We start from the raw sequence: 15549 nt of genomic DNA on the forward strand, positions 1-15549 counted from the left end.
CACTGCACACCGTATCGCAAATATGAATTCAGTATGGAGTTGTATACAGCATAACAACCAGAGGAACATTTTTTATTCAAGTTTTTGACATGTTCATTGAATTTGAGACCGTTGTCGATGTATAGTCCTAGAAATTTAGAAAAGACACAGTTTTCAATAATCTGGTGGTTTAAAGAAATATCAGCAACTGCATATTTGAAGGACATTATCTTAGTTTTCGATATGTTGAAAGATAAAAGGTTCGAGTCGCACCACTATTTGATCTTTGATATGATGAAGATCAGCTTGCTTATCATTATGCCATAGTATGGTGGTATCATCAGTGAACAGGGTGACATTGCCTGTAATGTCAAGCGTCGTCAGGTCATTAACATATAGTAAAAACGTAATTGGACCCAAGACTGATCCTTGCGGAACACCACATTGTATATTACCCAAACTTGAGATTGATTTCAACTACTTGTGTGCCGCCAGATAAATATGTCGTGAACCATGAATGTGCTTTAGTAGCCAGTTCTTTTTGCTCGATGGTTGAACGTTAACCTGACTTCTGTGCAATTTGTTTGCAACTTTGGTACAATTTTTTTATGAAAAAGTCATCGTTTTTTGTCGTCTCGGATAAACCGACAAATCCGCTGTAGTCGTACATGCTCTCAAAAAGAAGGCACTCACATTATCCCATTCCAAGATACCGTGATACCCGATAAAACTCAAAATTACTATCCAGGAGCATAGAAAGAGGCAGTATAAATTCAAAAACAGAGGGATATTTTCAGTAAAAAAGAAGTAAAGCACAAGACACGCCCACCAATAATAATATAAAACCGGAGTCAAATACTAGCAATGTAGTTCTTTGTTGGGAGCAACGGGAATAACAACTCGAGGACTTTGACCGTTATCTCAACGTCTTTGATAATATCTACCGCAGTAATAGACGAAACGACAGACATAAAACCTGCAGATTACGTCCAAAAAACCTGCAAAATAGCTTTGACACAGTCATCTCCGGCCGTGAAGTCTACATTCTATCATCCCCCTAATCCCTAGTAGTTCAAAACTACGGAATTTATTGAACTCATCTTGGATAGATATCGACAGTAGTTCCCCCTGTTCAAGTGTTGGTCTATATGTAAATGTAGAAATGTGGTCGAATTATTATCAGTGAAAATATGTTGTATTCATAAATAGATCATCATGAATGTGTTACATTTTTCGAAATACATCGGTGTCAAAGATCACCTTGTATGCTTTTGATTTCGTACACTATTATGTACCAACGGGATCATCAAGGTATTTTGCCCCTCGAGATTCCATGCTCGATTCATTTCAAAATATCCACCATACATTCAACAAGTTACTCAATCGATTGATATTTTCACCATGCAAAAGAATACGAACGAAAGAAACAAAACATTACTTGAGAGCATTCCACTTACAATTTTAACTCTACACTTGGTCACATTTTCGACTTGCTTAGGTGTAGTGGTGTCTTCAACTTTATTCCGCATATCAGCGAGAAAACGGGCAACCCCACATCGCAGGAGAAACCTAGCAGGAATTGACGAAACTAGAGCGTAGGTTGTTCCCGATCGGGTTTCTTCCGTATCGAAGCGAGGCCGCCATTTATTCGTAGCGCCAAGCGGTCTATAATATTTTCGAATCTAGGTCACCCCGTCTGCTCAGGGTTGGACTGGGTCCACAATGATGGCCAAGTTAGGGAGGAACAAAAAAGGCGTTGTTTGCAATTTTATGAGCTCTTTTCGGTACTCAGAAATGAGGGTTGTCTTTCATGATGTTACAAATGACCATTAGACGGCTCCCAGGAAATGCGGCTTGAAACTCCTCCTTTAGATGTGAAAATAATATTTTTCGGGAACCGTCCGGAAAGTACCCTCTTCCTGGACTCTTTTTCTTTGAGAACGTAGCATTTTTCCGGCCTAGTTCGGGAACTACGTACTTCCAGGACTAGGCTGGGAAGAATCACATCGTTGTTGTTATTGTAAATATTGATATTTTTAAAGCCTTCGACCGGTTTGCTGGCCAAACTTCGATGCTATGGCTTGTAGGATCATTTTTGTGTATAGCTGTTTTATTTAAAGCAAAAGATTTGCCAGAATTACAAAAAAATATAAATTCTGATCTTGATAACTTGCAAAATTGGTTCAGTGAAAATTCATTATTTTTGAATGCCTCCAAAACGAAAGCAGTAGCTTTTCATACTGCCCAAAATATTAACACGGTAGACATTGATATTGGAATATCCGGTGTTGACATTATAACATTTTCTGGGCTTTTTCTAGACAGCAATCTCAATTTCCATCGGCACTGCGATAATCTCACTAAAATACTCAATAAGCAGTGGTATGTGTTAAGAAACCTGAAAAGAAATCTAGACTACTCAGGGATTATTGTTTGGGGAAATTCTCCATCTGCACACAATGTTTTTGTAACGCAAAAATGAAAATTTTTCGTTTTCCTGCTTTCTACATTCTGGAAGTTTTGTTGTTCATCTATACAAATAAAGATTTTTTCAAACAAAACCAATCTTTTCATGAATATAATACCCGCATCAAAACATATATTTTCACATACCCAAAACACGTTTATCTCTACGTCTGAACGCGTTTGAGATTTTGGGGCTGAGATTATATAATGCACTTCCGGAGTTTTTCAAAATTATAACCAAGGAACAAGTATTCAAACATAAAACAAAACAACTACTTTTTGAAATCAGCCCCTATACAATCGATGAGTTTTTTCTTATCTACATTAGTAAAAATGTTTTTTGTATTATTTTTTATTTGCGCTGTTTTGTTCAGTTGTTTCAATAACTCTTGTTATATGAATGTGTCTGTTTTATAGTTGTATTTTATATATGTATCTGATAAGTACTGACTTGTCCAATTGATTCTTTTATGCTCATTCTAATGGACCAATTATTATATTATTATTATAATACCACATAAGCCCAGGCATCGATTTTCTCCGAAAAGATAAATGTTTCCAAACCGGATATAATAATACCAGGACAGACAATTCCGCTTTCAGCTTCGATAAGTTTACTGAAGGTTAAAATGGACACCAATAAGTCTTGGCACAATCATGTAGCTGGAATTCTAACGGCTACTTCTCAAAAGCTTGAAACACTGTTCCGAACCAGCAAACTGTACACACCTCAGCAACTGTTTTATAGAGCTTAGATCAGACTTTCTTTGGATTATTGTTCTCATGTATGGAGCTCCGTCCCCAAACATACCCTGAAGCTGCTGGATTCCATCCAGAAAAGAGCCATCCGCCTGATTGGAGACGCAAACATCACTTGCAACCTTGATAGTCTGGAACATCGAAGAAAGGTTGGGGATTTGTCTCTCTCCTATAGATACTTTCTTGGGAAGTGTTCAAGTGACTTGACACAGATCCCACCAAGAGTGGTACATATCAGAATTACTCGACAGACTGTGGATGCTCATCGTTTTGAGAATCAACTCAGTACACTTCGAACTTCACTGTTCAACTGAAGAACTGCGTTTATGTGGAATAAACTTCCTAAGGACGTTTTTCCAAATGGATTTAATCTCCAGCGATTCAAATCCAATGGGAATCGCTACGTTCGCACAGGCACCCCTGTTAGAGCGCCTTAAGTATTTTTCTGTAGTGCTTGTGTTTTGTCTTCGAAAAAATATTCGAAAGGAATACACCATCAAAGAGTATATAAGCCATGCAACCCGACGATCAATAATAACTATTCTACTAGAAATCAGTTTTACAAATGAATCGCACAAAGATTGTTGAATAAGCGTAACATTTATTCAATACCACATATATGTGTTATATTGCTGATAGCGATACCTAAATGTACCTTAATGAAAAGTGGTAACATAAAATGAATTTTCCAGATGGTTCTTCACCGGAATATAAGAGAAATATCGTGGATGTTTACTCAACGATCTGTAAAATTTGAATAGGAGCTTGCTTGGTCGATTTTTATCGAGTTTCTGTCGGGATTGAAAAAATTCTTCAACTGTAAATAATGCAGAGTATGTAAATGTCACGCCCTCCACGTAGCACACAGAAAACTTATTTACGGAATTAATATGTGGGATGTACGAACATATTTTGCGGAATTTACGTAGAAAGTATTGCCTCAAAGTCATTGTTTTGAAGAGTGATGAATGTTTCGTTGATTTTATGAGTATTGACATCTTGCTTTTATCTAAAAATAAATGCAATTCCAAAATTCACATATTCCTAGAGAGGCAGCATATTTATTCTACCCCTAGAAAAACGTTTTACCCATGACACAATAGTTGAACAAAAATAACAAACAGCTTTTTCAATTTTAACCAGAATGTTTTTCCTGAATGTCAGTAAAATCTCATGATTCACAAAGTTTGAAATGATAAACGCATAACACTCATAGATCCGTTGTAGGTTAAGTGAAAGAACAAAGCTGCAGTGCTTGGCTCTGTCGCTCTGTACTTTGCATTTTGGTATACTTTTTCTACCGAAGAAGACTATTATCATCATTAATATTATTTTTCTTTTCGAAGATTGAGGTGTCGGGACCTGTACCCGCAGCTTCGATACATTCGGGAGAGTGTGCCAGCAACATCAACCTTCGACCTCTCCCCACACAGTGAGGTAAGTGATCATTAGGTCCGAGAATCATGTGCCATAAGTAGATGCAATGAGCCAAAAATGACAGCCTCCCGCATGAAATGAAAATCAAAATTCAGACTCTGGGAAAACTATTCATTTACAAAACTTCATTCTGATTGGGTTTCCACAAATGGAAACTTTGTACAAATAAATAAAATTCAGTTAATCGAGTACACCATGTGTGACGGGTTGGCTGTCCTTGTTCATCTTTCACTACCTGAACCACTGTGCATACTGTTTTTGGCCAGTGCATTGGCTTGGGATGTGCGGGTTGAGCAAACCGGCCATGCATTGGATGCCTGCTTCCACGTAGCCCCGCTGGATACGAGAATGACAGAATCACTTGTGGTTCTGTTATTCCCTAACTGAATGACATCCCAACGATGGCTTGATACTAAGGTGTGTGTATTCGTGCCGAGTGACTGAATGACACTGAGCCTATCAGCTGTCTCTACGAAACCTTCGAGACACCGGGCGCCCTCCCGTCGTAGCATCGCCTTGTCACGGCAATGCAGAGCTCTGCCGTGATTGACCTTCTTTCCCTAGCTACTCGTGGGACTTTTATGGACAGAGTAAACTCGAAAATTCTTTCTGACGCTGAGTCTACAGAGAAGATGTATGTCGAGCTTACGACTCCAACTGACCACCCTGTAAATTTAGATCAGGAGCGAGAGCTTCTCAACTCTCCAACTCCTGATCTGATAACTGAACCTAAAAAAGGTTTGGTGGTGCAGCCATGAAACGACTGAGTCGTCTCCTCAAAAGCGGGATACCTTATGAAACCGCCTTGCACCAAATTCTTGAGCGGCGTACGCAGAATCTGTCGCAGGTGGAGAAACAAACCTCCCATGAGCAGGTTAGCAAACGCTAACCTGCGCTCAAATGATGATTCACCAAAAAGAAGGCGAAAAAGTCCTGCACGGTTGAATCTAAGGCATCATCAGGTATAGCTGACGTGCAAAAATCCTCATATGGGAAGGTTGTCGCGGGTATCGAGGTGGGAATCTTGCACCTTGACTATCCGACTACCTCATTAACGATGAAACAGCAGAACATATACTTTGTACCTGCCCCGCTGGGGACCGAATCAGATTTTTACAGTTCGGCAGAGCCGTACTCTTATCATCTGACCTGAAAGACCACTCACCATACAAACTAATCCGCTTCTTTAAGAAGCTGGGTTTATTTGGTCGAGTGTGAATAGGTGTGAGCCACAATAAACTCTTGCGGGTTGCGGTGGAGGGTCGAATAGATCCACTCACTTTGGAATTAACCAAACATGACACCATATCTCCACGTCATTTTTGTTTTGTCATAAAGAAAATTCAATAATAGTGTGGTGTTTTTTTTCTCAAATCAACGATCAAATCACAAATAATCACAACAAAGAACTTCTCGCGAAGTGCACTGATTCGTACAACATCAATATTTTGACAGATCATAATTTTCAGAACAATCATTTCGAGATATTGGACGGAATTAATTTTTTTGTGGAAGAAATTGAGTTTTTATTGATCTTTTTTGTCTCTTCTTTTTTTTGTGTCACCTTCCACAATATAAAAAAAAATAGATTGTGGAACAAGAAAAAAGCCAAAAAAGTTCGATAAAAAGCTTAAGATATTTCACATGAATCCTGAAATTCGGATTTGGGAACGCATACCTTGTACACCAATCTCCTATGTATCAAAATGCGTACATTCCCATAATTTTCGAAATTTCGCTAAGAATCAAACTTTTTTCATAAAGTACACCTTACGATTTGATCTCCACAAACTTTATTTGAAAAATATATCACGACTTTCGCTAACACGAATTGTAAGGTATAGTTTATGAAATTACTATGGATTTCATCAAGTAACGGTCGAACCAATCAGAAAAAAAAATCAAACTCTTTCGTGTATAATAATTTGAGGTGAAATTTAAAAATTTCAAAAATTATGGATATACACATAACAACCGGAGAAACTTGGTGCACTCGGTAAATAATATTCGAAAATAATTTATATAGCGTATCTGACTGTTGAAATCTGTTTTTCTATTGACCCTCACGAACGACAACTCTTAGAAGTGGAAACTTGGGCGAGCTAAGGATTAACGAGGTCTTACCTTTCAACATGCGGAATATATTTATAGGTTGCAAAGTTACGAATATTCCCAAACGGACATTTGTTCATGCAACCAAGATCCAATAATTATGAAATTTTTGGAAAAGAAAGATTTTGGCTTTCTACTTCATCTTTATACAAAAAATGTTTGAAGGTAGTTGACAATGTTTCGTGGTGCATTTCATTAGTTCGGACTTCCGTTGTCTAATATGATATAAATTGATTTGAAATACCTGAAAGAATCTGTAAAAAAAATTAAAAAAATAACTGAAAAATAACAACTGTATTAATCAAAGAAACTTAAATTACAATGAAATGAATTACAAGCAACAACCAAAAAATAAAAAAAAATTAACTATTAACACGAGATGAGAATTAAAAGATGCCAAACCAAGTTACTTCACGACGTTTCATTTGTTAGTATACACAATCATCTTCGGGTGATAACTGGACTTATTCCTCCGAGATCTGACTATTTATAGGTCATTCAAGTGCTTTCATCTATCCCTCTCCCGCTTCATCGGTTTTATCGGAAGCTGACCGTTTGGCGGGATTTGGCTTGGCTGAATGTATTGTTGGACAAAATATATGCGGCTTCTTTGAATTTTCTCCTGAACCACTGTTCCTCCTTGTGGATGATATCAGCTTGAGCTCACTTGATGTTATGTTGATGAGTTCAAACGTGCTCTGCTATTCCTGTTTGCTGGTTTCTCCTCGCTGTGTGTGTTTCTAATGCTCGTCAATGCGAACTTTCAACGGCCTCTTAGTTTCACCGCAGGGTATCCGGTAAATGCAATTCTTGGAATCGCAGTCCGCGTTTGGTGGCCTGATTTTTATGAGACTGCAACGGATAGTGCTCCCAGATCTGAAGCAGGTTCTGATGTTATACTTGGACTCAATCCTTCTTATCTTTTCCGGCAATCCTCTGACGTACGAAAGTACAAGTACTGGTTGTGGAGGCTTCTCTTCCTTGCGGAGCTCTCGCTGTCTTCTAGCTAAAGCCTGTTCCACCATCACTTAGGAGTAACCATTCCGTTGAAGGTAATTTTTGATGATTCCTAGTCCCTTTTCGAGACCTTCTTTTGTATTACAGAGCCCGAAAGCACGGTCTAGTAGAGTCTTGATGATTCCTCTCTTAGTCGATTGATGGTGATTGGATTCCTGGTTCAGATACTGTCCTGTATGAGTGGATTTTCGATACACAGATCAACCAGACTCGGTGATTCTTGTGGGCTTCTTCAATGGCCAGAGTTTCAAGTGGGCTCAAGCTGAAATCATCCACAATGAAGAACACTGGTTTAGGAGAAAATTCAAAGAAGCCGCATATATGTTGTCCAACAACGCATTCAACCAAGCTAGCGTAGATATACGCAACATATGGAAACCTCTAATCAAGCAGAACACGATCAACTCCCGCCAAACACTCAGCTTCCGCTAAAACCGATGAGGCGGAGAGAGGGAAGAGGGGATAGGTGAAAGCACTCGAATGATCTATAAATAGTCACATCTTGGAGGAATTAGTACAGTTATCACCCGAAGACGATTATGGATACTAACAATCGAAACATCGTGGAGTTTCTTGGTTTGGAATCTTTTATTTTTTTTTCTTGTTAATAGTTTTTTAATTTTCATCTCGTGTCAATATGTTCGAGTTTTTTCATTTAGTGGTTGTTGTTTGTATTTTATTTCATTGTAATTTCAGTTTTTTTGCTTAATACAATTGTTATTTTTCAGTTTTTTTTTACAGATTCTTCCATGCATTTCAAATCAATTTATATTATAGTCAAAGAAAGTCCGAACTAATGAAATGCAAAGCAATTAAGAATATTTGACGAAGATGTGTAGATTATTCATAGAAGTAACTTTCAGACAAAAACTGGAAAAAAAGTTCTCTTGAAACAGCTTTTTTCATATAAACATTGAATTACACGAATGAAAAATACTTTTGAAACAAATGCTTTTATATGAACCCTGAATTATACAAAAACACTTTCCTCTATTCAATTTGTATTCTAAACATACGTTATGGAATTGAATCAGATATCACTCACAAAATTGCTACACAATTTAGTATCTGAAAAAGGTAAAATTCCACTCACAGGGAACACTGTCATCCTCGTGAATTTAGGACTTATTCCTCTAAGAGTCCAGTCATCACCCGAAGAGGATTGTGGATACTAACAATCGAAACGTCGTAAAGTAACTTGGCTTGAAATCTTTTAATTTCTATTTCATTTCATCTATTTACTTTTGAATTGTTTCTTGATTTTTCAATTTTATTGTACTCGTAATTTCTTTTCAGGTTTTTTTGCTCCATATAATTGTTATTTTCAACTATTTTTTTTAATCTTAATTTTCATTTGTTATTTCAGAGATTTCAAATCATATTATATCATATTAGACAATGGAAGTCCGAACTAATGAAATTCACCATGAAACATTGCCAATCACCTTCAAACAAACACTGTCATCCTCAAAGGCGGACATTCGATGTTTCGAAATAGGACACCAATAGGAATAACATTACAAGATAAAGCACTCAATTCATTCATAAAATGACGACTCAGGAATGAATTCAATCTACTCAAGTAATCGATGACAGTACGTAATGACATTCATTTGCTTATTAAATTCATTCTCAGCCATAGAAATCTTGTTTATGTACTATATTGTGTAGCAATCCTGTTATTGATATCTGATTCAACTCCATAATGAATGTTTGAAGTACAAACTGAATAGAAAAAAATGTTTTCTATTTAATTAAATGTTCATATGAAAGTATCTAATTGTTTCGGGAGAACGTTTTCTTTCAGTTTGTGCCTGAAAGTTACTTTTTTGTTAATTTTTGGAATTAGAAAGCCAAAACCCTTCTTTCCCGAAAATTAATCTCTCCTAAAAATATAACACTTTCAATTCAAGCTATGTAATCATTTTGCACCTCATTTGTATAGAAACTAATAGAATTGAGACAAAAGAGGTTATAAATGTATGTATGTTGAACTGTTTACATAATTTTTGTAGTTTTAATACTAAAGTAGACCTTTGAAATATTTTTCACAATCCAAACAATGTTTCGTTTGTCCCCGACTTCTATACATTCTGAAATATTTGTTGTTTCATTCATTCCGTTAGAAAAAATTACAAACATCCGAATTTAGATTTAAATAAAATAAATACCATGCAAGATTATTATACAAGACAAGCCAAAAAAACTACTAGTTCAAGCATATGCTCAAAATTTAGGGAAAAATCAATATTTCATTTAAGATATATAATGATCTTCCAGAGAAACTGAAAATAAATCAAAAAACAAAATTCAAATCCGAATTGAAAAAGTTTCTTCCTATAATTAAAATTCTGATCTCCATATTACATTTTTGGTTTTAAATTACCATTATAATTTAATTATGTATATATTTATATATGTATATGTGTGTATAGGTGGATACATGTGTTTGTATTTATATGCTGTACATTTAATTGATGTGTTACTATTGGAATAATTGATTTAATGATTATTTTAAATTTTATCCCTGTTATGAACATTCTTGTCTCTTGAGATTAATAAAAATTATCATTATATGTTTTCATTCATACACATTTAATCAGAGTTTCAAAATTTTTGATCTGATATTAATTGATAGGCTCATTCAATTGACCTACTGAAGAATCTTTAATTTTCTGCATACTCATTTTGATTTTATACTGAAGAATTTGATAAAAGTAAGGACATCCATGAATCATATCCTTCTAGGAAAAAACTGATAATTATTCAAATATCGTAAAAACAACAGTGTTAATATTCCTTTTATTGTGTGAAAGATCAGTATCACTTTTGAAATTACAGGTAATTCAAAAATTACCGCAATTATTGTAATATTTATCCCATCTAGTTGTTCTGAAAATTATTTTTTCATAACAAGTCTGGCAATAAATCATAATGTATACAAGAAAGTGAATGAATGTCGACTTCACTTACCTCATCATTTTCATCGGTTTCCATTTAAAAATCACATACACAAGATTTCCAACCTGAATTACATCTTCAGTAACATCAACTTGTCTGTTCACAATCAACGATTCAACCCTTTGTTCGAATACAACATCTAAACAATGAACATCGCTAATGACGGACCCACTAAACGATTTGAAAGAATCGCTCACATGAATAATGTGTATGACGATGTCCACAAGAAATATTCAATTTCAATCTTGAGACGCGTCAATTTGGATAAACAGAAAAGAGCAGGCTTTGTTTTCCACCAGCAAACTGTCGATCGCACTGCACGCAACTCCCCTTCGTGAAATAGCATGGGGAAATGTAATTTTCCTTTCCCTTACCCTCTTTACTGAAGTACAGCCATGTCATTGACTACCATCTCTTGCACATTGCAATGTGCAAGAGATGTGTGTTTTCATTCGTCAACGTAAACAAATACGAAACAGTATACAATTTACAAGTGAAGCAGTGGAGTAAATAACTGAAATCGATTATATGTACGAGTACAATGTTTTTAATTACTAGAATAGCATTGACAATTTTTAGAGTTCAACCTTTTTTGCCATAATGCCCATCAATATGCATGCATTTTAACGTGGACTGTTCATATAAAGTTCATTTACAAGTCATAACACTACACTAAAAATGAAATATACTGAAGTTAGTCACACATTCATGACATTCAATGAATATTACTGGAGTTTTTCCAACACCAAATCGTTATTTTTAACACCTCGACACGTGTTTCGATCACTAAGTGATCATCTTCAAAGAGGAAGATTAAAACAAGAAACTAATGCGAGCTAACCCTATTTGTACTATAAAGGTAACCCATATAGGTTGGTATCCTGTATTAACCATACAGGTATACCAATCTAAATTAATTTTACAATTTTGCCTTATCTTACAATATATGTTTATATAAAACAATTTTCAGCTATATAAAAATTAATTTCACAATATTACCTATCCAAATTTATTTTTGCAATGTGTCCTTATGTAGTAATCAGTAAACCCAACAACATCATTTAATTTTAACAAGCTATATCTCTTTGGTATTGGTCCGTCATCGTTATTCATAATATTATTATGTTAACTCATTTCTACACTCTCATAGGCATCTAGTTGCCTGTTGTTGTTAACTTGTCTAACTAATCTTAATGAACTGAAGTCTATGGAATGGTTTTGTTGCAAAATATGATGGGCGACTGCTGATTTTTCAGGTCTTCCATATTTTAAGTGTGCTATGTGTTCCTTATATCTTACTTCAATAGATCTTTTTGTCTGTCCATAATATTTTGCATCGCAGTCCTTACATTCAATTTCGTAAATTCCAGACTTTTCCGAATTCTCGACTTTGTCTTTTGGACTTGCCAAAAGGCTCTGTAGTGTATGACTTGTTTTAAAAACCACCTTCATACCTAGTTCCTTAAAAAAAATTCCTTCCAAAGTTCCTCGTATATTGGTGGTATGGAACTGAGATGTATTTATCTTGGTTTTTGTCCTTTCTGAAAGTTGAGATTTCGTTCATTTTTTACCTAAACTTCTTTTTCCTCATTATGCCATCTACAATACCCCTCGAGAAACCGTTAGTGGCTGCTATTTCCTGTAGTGTACGTCTTTCTTTTGTGAACCTATCATGTGTTAAAGGGAAAGTCAAAAGACGATGCACTAAAAAATTCAACCCAGCACGTTTGTGCTGTCCACAGTGATGTGAACTGTCAGGAATATACCTGTATACCAGAAATATATCGTATTCTAACCCTCCATATTGGCTCCTCATTACCAAAACGTCAAGAAATGGTAGTTGTCCTTTATTTTCTAACTCATACGCCAAATCCTATGAAAATACTTCGACTTTTCTCCGGTTTCCATTTCGAATCTGCTCATGAACAGGTCTGCCAGGTAGGGAGACAAGGGGTTACCCATGGCCGTTCCTTCCTGTTATTCATAAAAGCAACCTTCTACCTGGAACCGATTTTGTTTCATACAAAAATTAGTAAGAGAAACAAATTCATCGATTTCGTTATTATTGAAATTATTTTTCTCTAGTAATTTCCTGAGATATTGCAAGGTCTTTGGAATTGGGACGCTAGGAAATAAGGAACTAACATTAAAAGAAACCAAAATCTCACCTTCTTGCAGAACCACTGTCAGGCATGTCCTAGGCGAGTGCCTGGAGTTATCGTCAATAAGAGAGTGTGTGTTCGGCGAGTCGGCCTACACCTGCCGCTATAAAGGAGATGTATCCCAGTGACCTGTCCACCTTTCTGGAAAGGACAGGATGGACGATGACCTAGGAGGACAACTCCTAGGGAGGATGTACAATGGGTCACATGTGGCCTGAGTGCTGTGGGCCTACACTCACCTTCCCTACTCTACAGATACAGATATTGTATGAGTGGGTACCTATTGATTGACTAATATTAACGTACAGCCGAAGCTACTGAGCCTAAACTCTTGAAATATGCAGGTAGGTTCTTTGTATAGAGTAAATAAGCATCAAGAAAGGCAATCAGGAATTTCTACCTCCAAGGGGGAAAATAGGGGTTTGAAGATTGTATCGAATTTCGTCAGTTTTGAAGTTGGAAACCTGAAATATAAGGCTAATAAAAGATATCGTTACTATTTCATAGCTGCGGGCAGTAGCTAGTCTAATATATAAAAATGGATGTTTGTTGGTTGGTTGGTTGGTTGGTTGGTAAGTGATAAACTTCTACATCGCTCAACCGATCACGATGAAACTAATTTTTCATAGAGAAGGTTTTTAGGCTATCAATTTTTCTGTAACTCGCCACTAGATGGCGCTGTAGAATATTTTTTTGAAAGCACTGTTATATAACGCTGCGCACGCCTAAGTTCGTTGATTCTGATTCTGTCAAAACATTGGAACCGCAGAGACACAGCAACATAGTACTAGTAATTTATAATTATGTTTATCTTAGTGCTTTTACTCATCTTGGGTTTACTTCAAATCTTACCCAACTAGCAATTTCGTATTTTATAATAGTTGCGGAAACGTTTCGAAGAAACAAATTATAAAATTGCATTACTCCCAGAAATGTTTTCAATGTGTTTATAAAACTGCTATGAAGAGGAAATTTGCACCGTTTTATAAAACATTAAAGTTATTATCAATATTTTGTAAGGCCTTTTACAAAAACTACAAAACAGTTTTATAAACATTTTGGCAGTAACTATAAAATTTGTCTAACACAAAAAGTAGTTTTGTAAAGACTTTTCTTACTGCAATTTTGCAACATATTTAAGCGATACTTATAAAATAATCAGAAGACAGTTTTATAAGAGTTTTTTAGTAGTTCCAAGTAGGCGTTATGAAATATAATACAGCCAAAAACGATAACAATAAAATGAAAAAGTGTTGAAAATTTTTTCTCGAAGACGCAAGAAGTAATTTTGTATTGGACACTAGGAAAATATAATAGATATGTCACCAACTGAAAACTATCAAATAGAAAGGTTGAGCCATTTTAAAATTTCACTTTTGCACTCATAAAACTGTTAAAGACATTGTTTGTGTTTCGAAGATTGATATTTTTACTGCAAATGAAATTTTATTGATAAATATATAGCCTATTATTAGCAAAATTTAAGCGCGTCGCTCATTTATAAATGTTTTCGGTAAAATTATTAATTATATAAAAATTCACTCTGTTGGCGTATTAATTTTCTAGTTGCAAATTCAACTCACTTTATTCTAAATAATATAATGTTATGATATTCATGTACTTTTCAGCTGTAAATATCACTATATATGCGGTATTTCATATTTTCAGCTCATCTAATTTCAGTATCCCAGATCGCTATCATTTAAAATGGCGTCATTCTATAAAATAAATTGGTATCAGTAGCAAGCATTTCAACGTATTTTAGCTACTACGTTATCCCTATAAAACTGTTAAGAAACACTTAGTTCTGGGAGTGATAGTATTGCGGCAGAGTCGGACTACTTTTAAAGCTGTAGGTTTCTACAAAAGTGCTTGTATGAATAAAGGATTTCTCACATGTAGTTTGGATAAATATTATCTGCACCCCGTTATTTTGATGGTTTTTTTAGACAGAATACTAAGAATACGGCCCTGTTAATATTTGTACGCCTTTCTGCTTCGCTGTGGCTCTGCTGTCGGTACACAACTATAAGTTATAAGTTAGTTGGCAACATTTTTGCTAATAAACGACACTTTGGTGACTCTTATAATATAAATTACTTTTATTCATCACATATTACCTTTTTTATGATAAATATCCGTTGTCTAATGCTAAATACATGGTGAATATTAAACATAACCTATATGAACGCCGGTGAAATATTGTTGATATTTAATTTATCGTGCGTTTAGAGGAAATGACGGGTGAGTTTTTTGATGTTGGAAAATATATATTTTTATTTGCTTCAATAATCGACCAGATATTTGATAATTCAGGCCTATATTTTCAGTTGATAGTTCTGTCTGTTTGAAGCTGGATTCGACTCATTTTATCTAAGTTTTAGGTATATATGTTCACCATAGTTCCTTTGTCATGGGTAAATAATCAACTCTCATGGCCAAAAATTGATGCTGATGAGCTAATACGAATCCATAAACTAAAACGAAGTCATTTGATGACCTACCAAATTGCTGAAGAACTATTAGAACGAAAGCTGAAGAATGACGATACAGAACAAGAAGAAATTATCAATTCCATTCAACCCAAAAAGCAAGCAGGGTTATTTTTATTCAAACAAGTTGTCACAGAAAGTATGGTAAAGTCAGAGTTATGTAT

At 35.4% G+C, this 15549-nt stretch overlaps 1 protein-coding gene across 5 annotated transcripts in view; it reads right to left on the bottom strand.

The window, feature by feature from the left end:
* The window catches only part of LOC111514035 (uncharacterized), a 91141-nt gene extending 80113 nt beyond the window's left edge, over positions 1-11028 (bottom strand). For 2 of the 5 annotated variants that reach the window (XM_074182313.1, XM_074182311.1), the window contains exon 1: positions 1437-1605. In XM_074182313.1, the coding sequence (XP_074038414.1) occupies positions 1437-1508 (72 nt within the window). In that variant the 5' untranslated portion in view covers positions 1509-1605. Of the gene's footprint in view, positions 1-1436; positions 1606-10743 lie in introns of those variants that run through there. The other 3 variants (XM_074182316.1, XM_074182315.1, XM_074182312.1) reach the window with 2 other exon arrangements.
* Positions 11029-15549: the final 4521 nt, after the last annotated feature.

The sequence above is a fragment of the Leptinotarsa decemlineata genome, unplaced genomic scaffold (genome assembly GCF_025532065.1).
Source record: "Leptinotarsa decemlineata unplaced genomic scaffold, Ldec_3_MD MMD2_tig00026328_RagTag_RagTag, whole genome shotgun sequence".
In the NCBI taxonomy this organism is placed as follows: domain Eukaryota; kingdom Metazoa; phylum Arthropoda; class Insecta; order Coleoptera; family Chrysomelidae; genus Leptinotarsa; species Leptinotarsa decemlineata.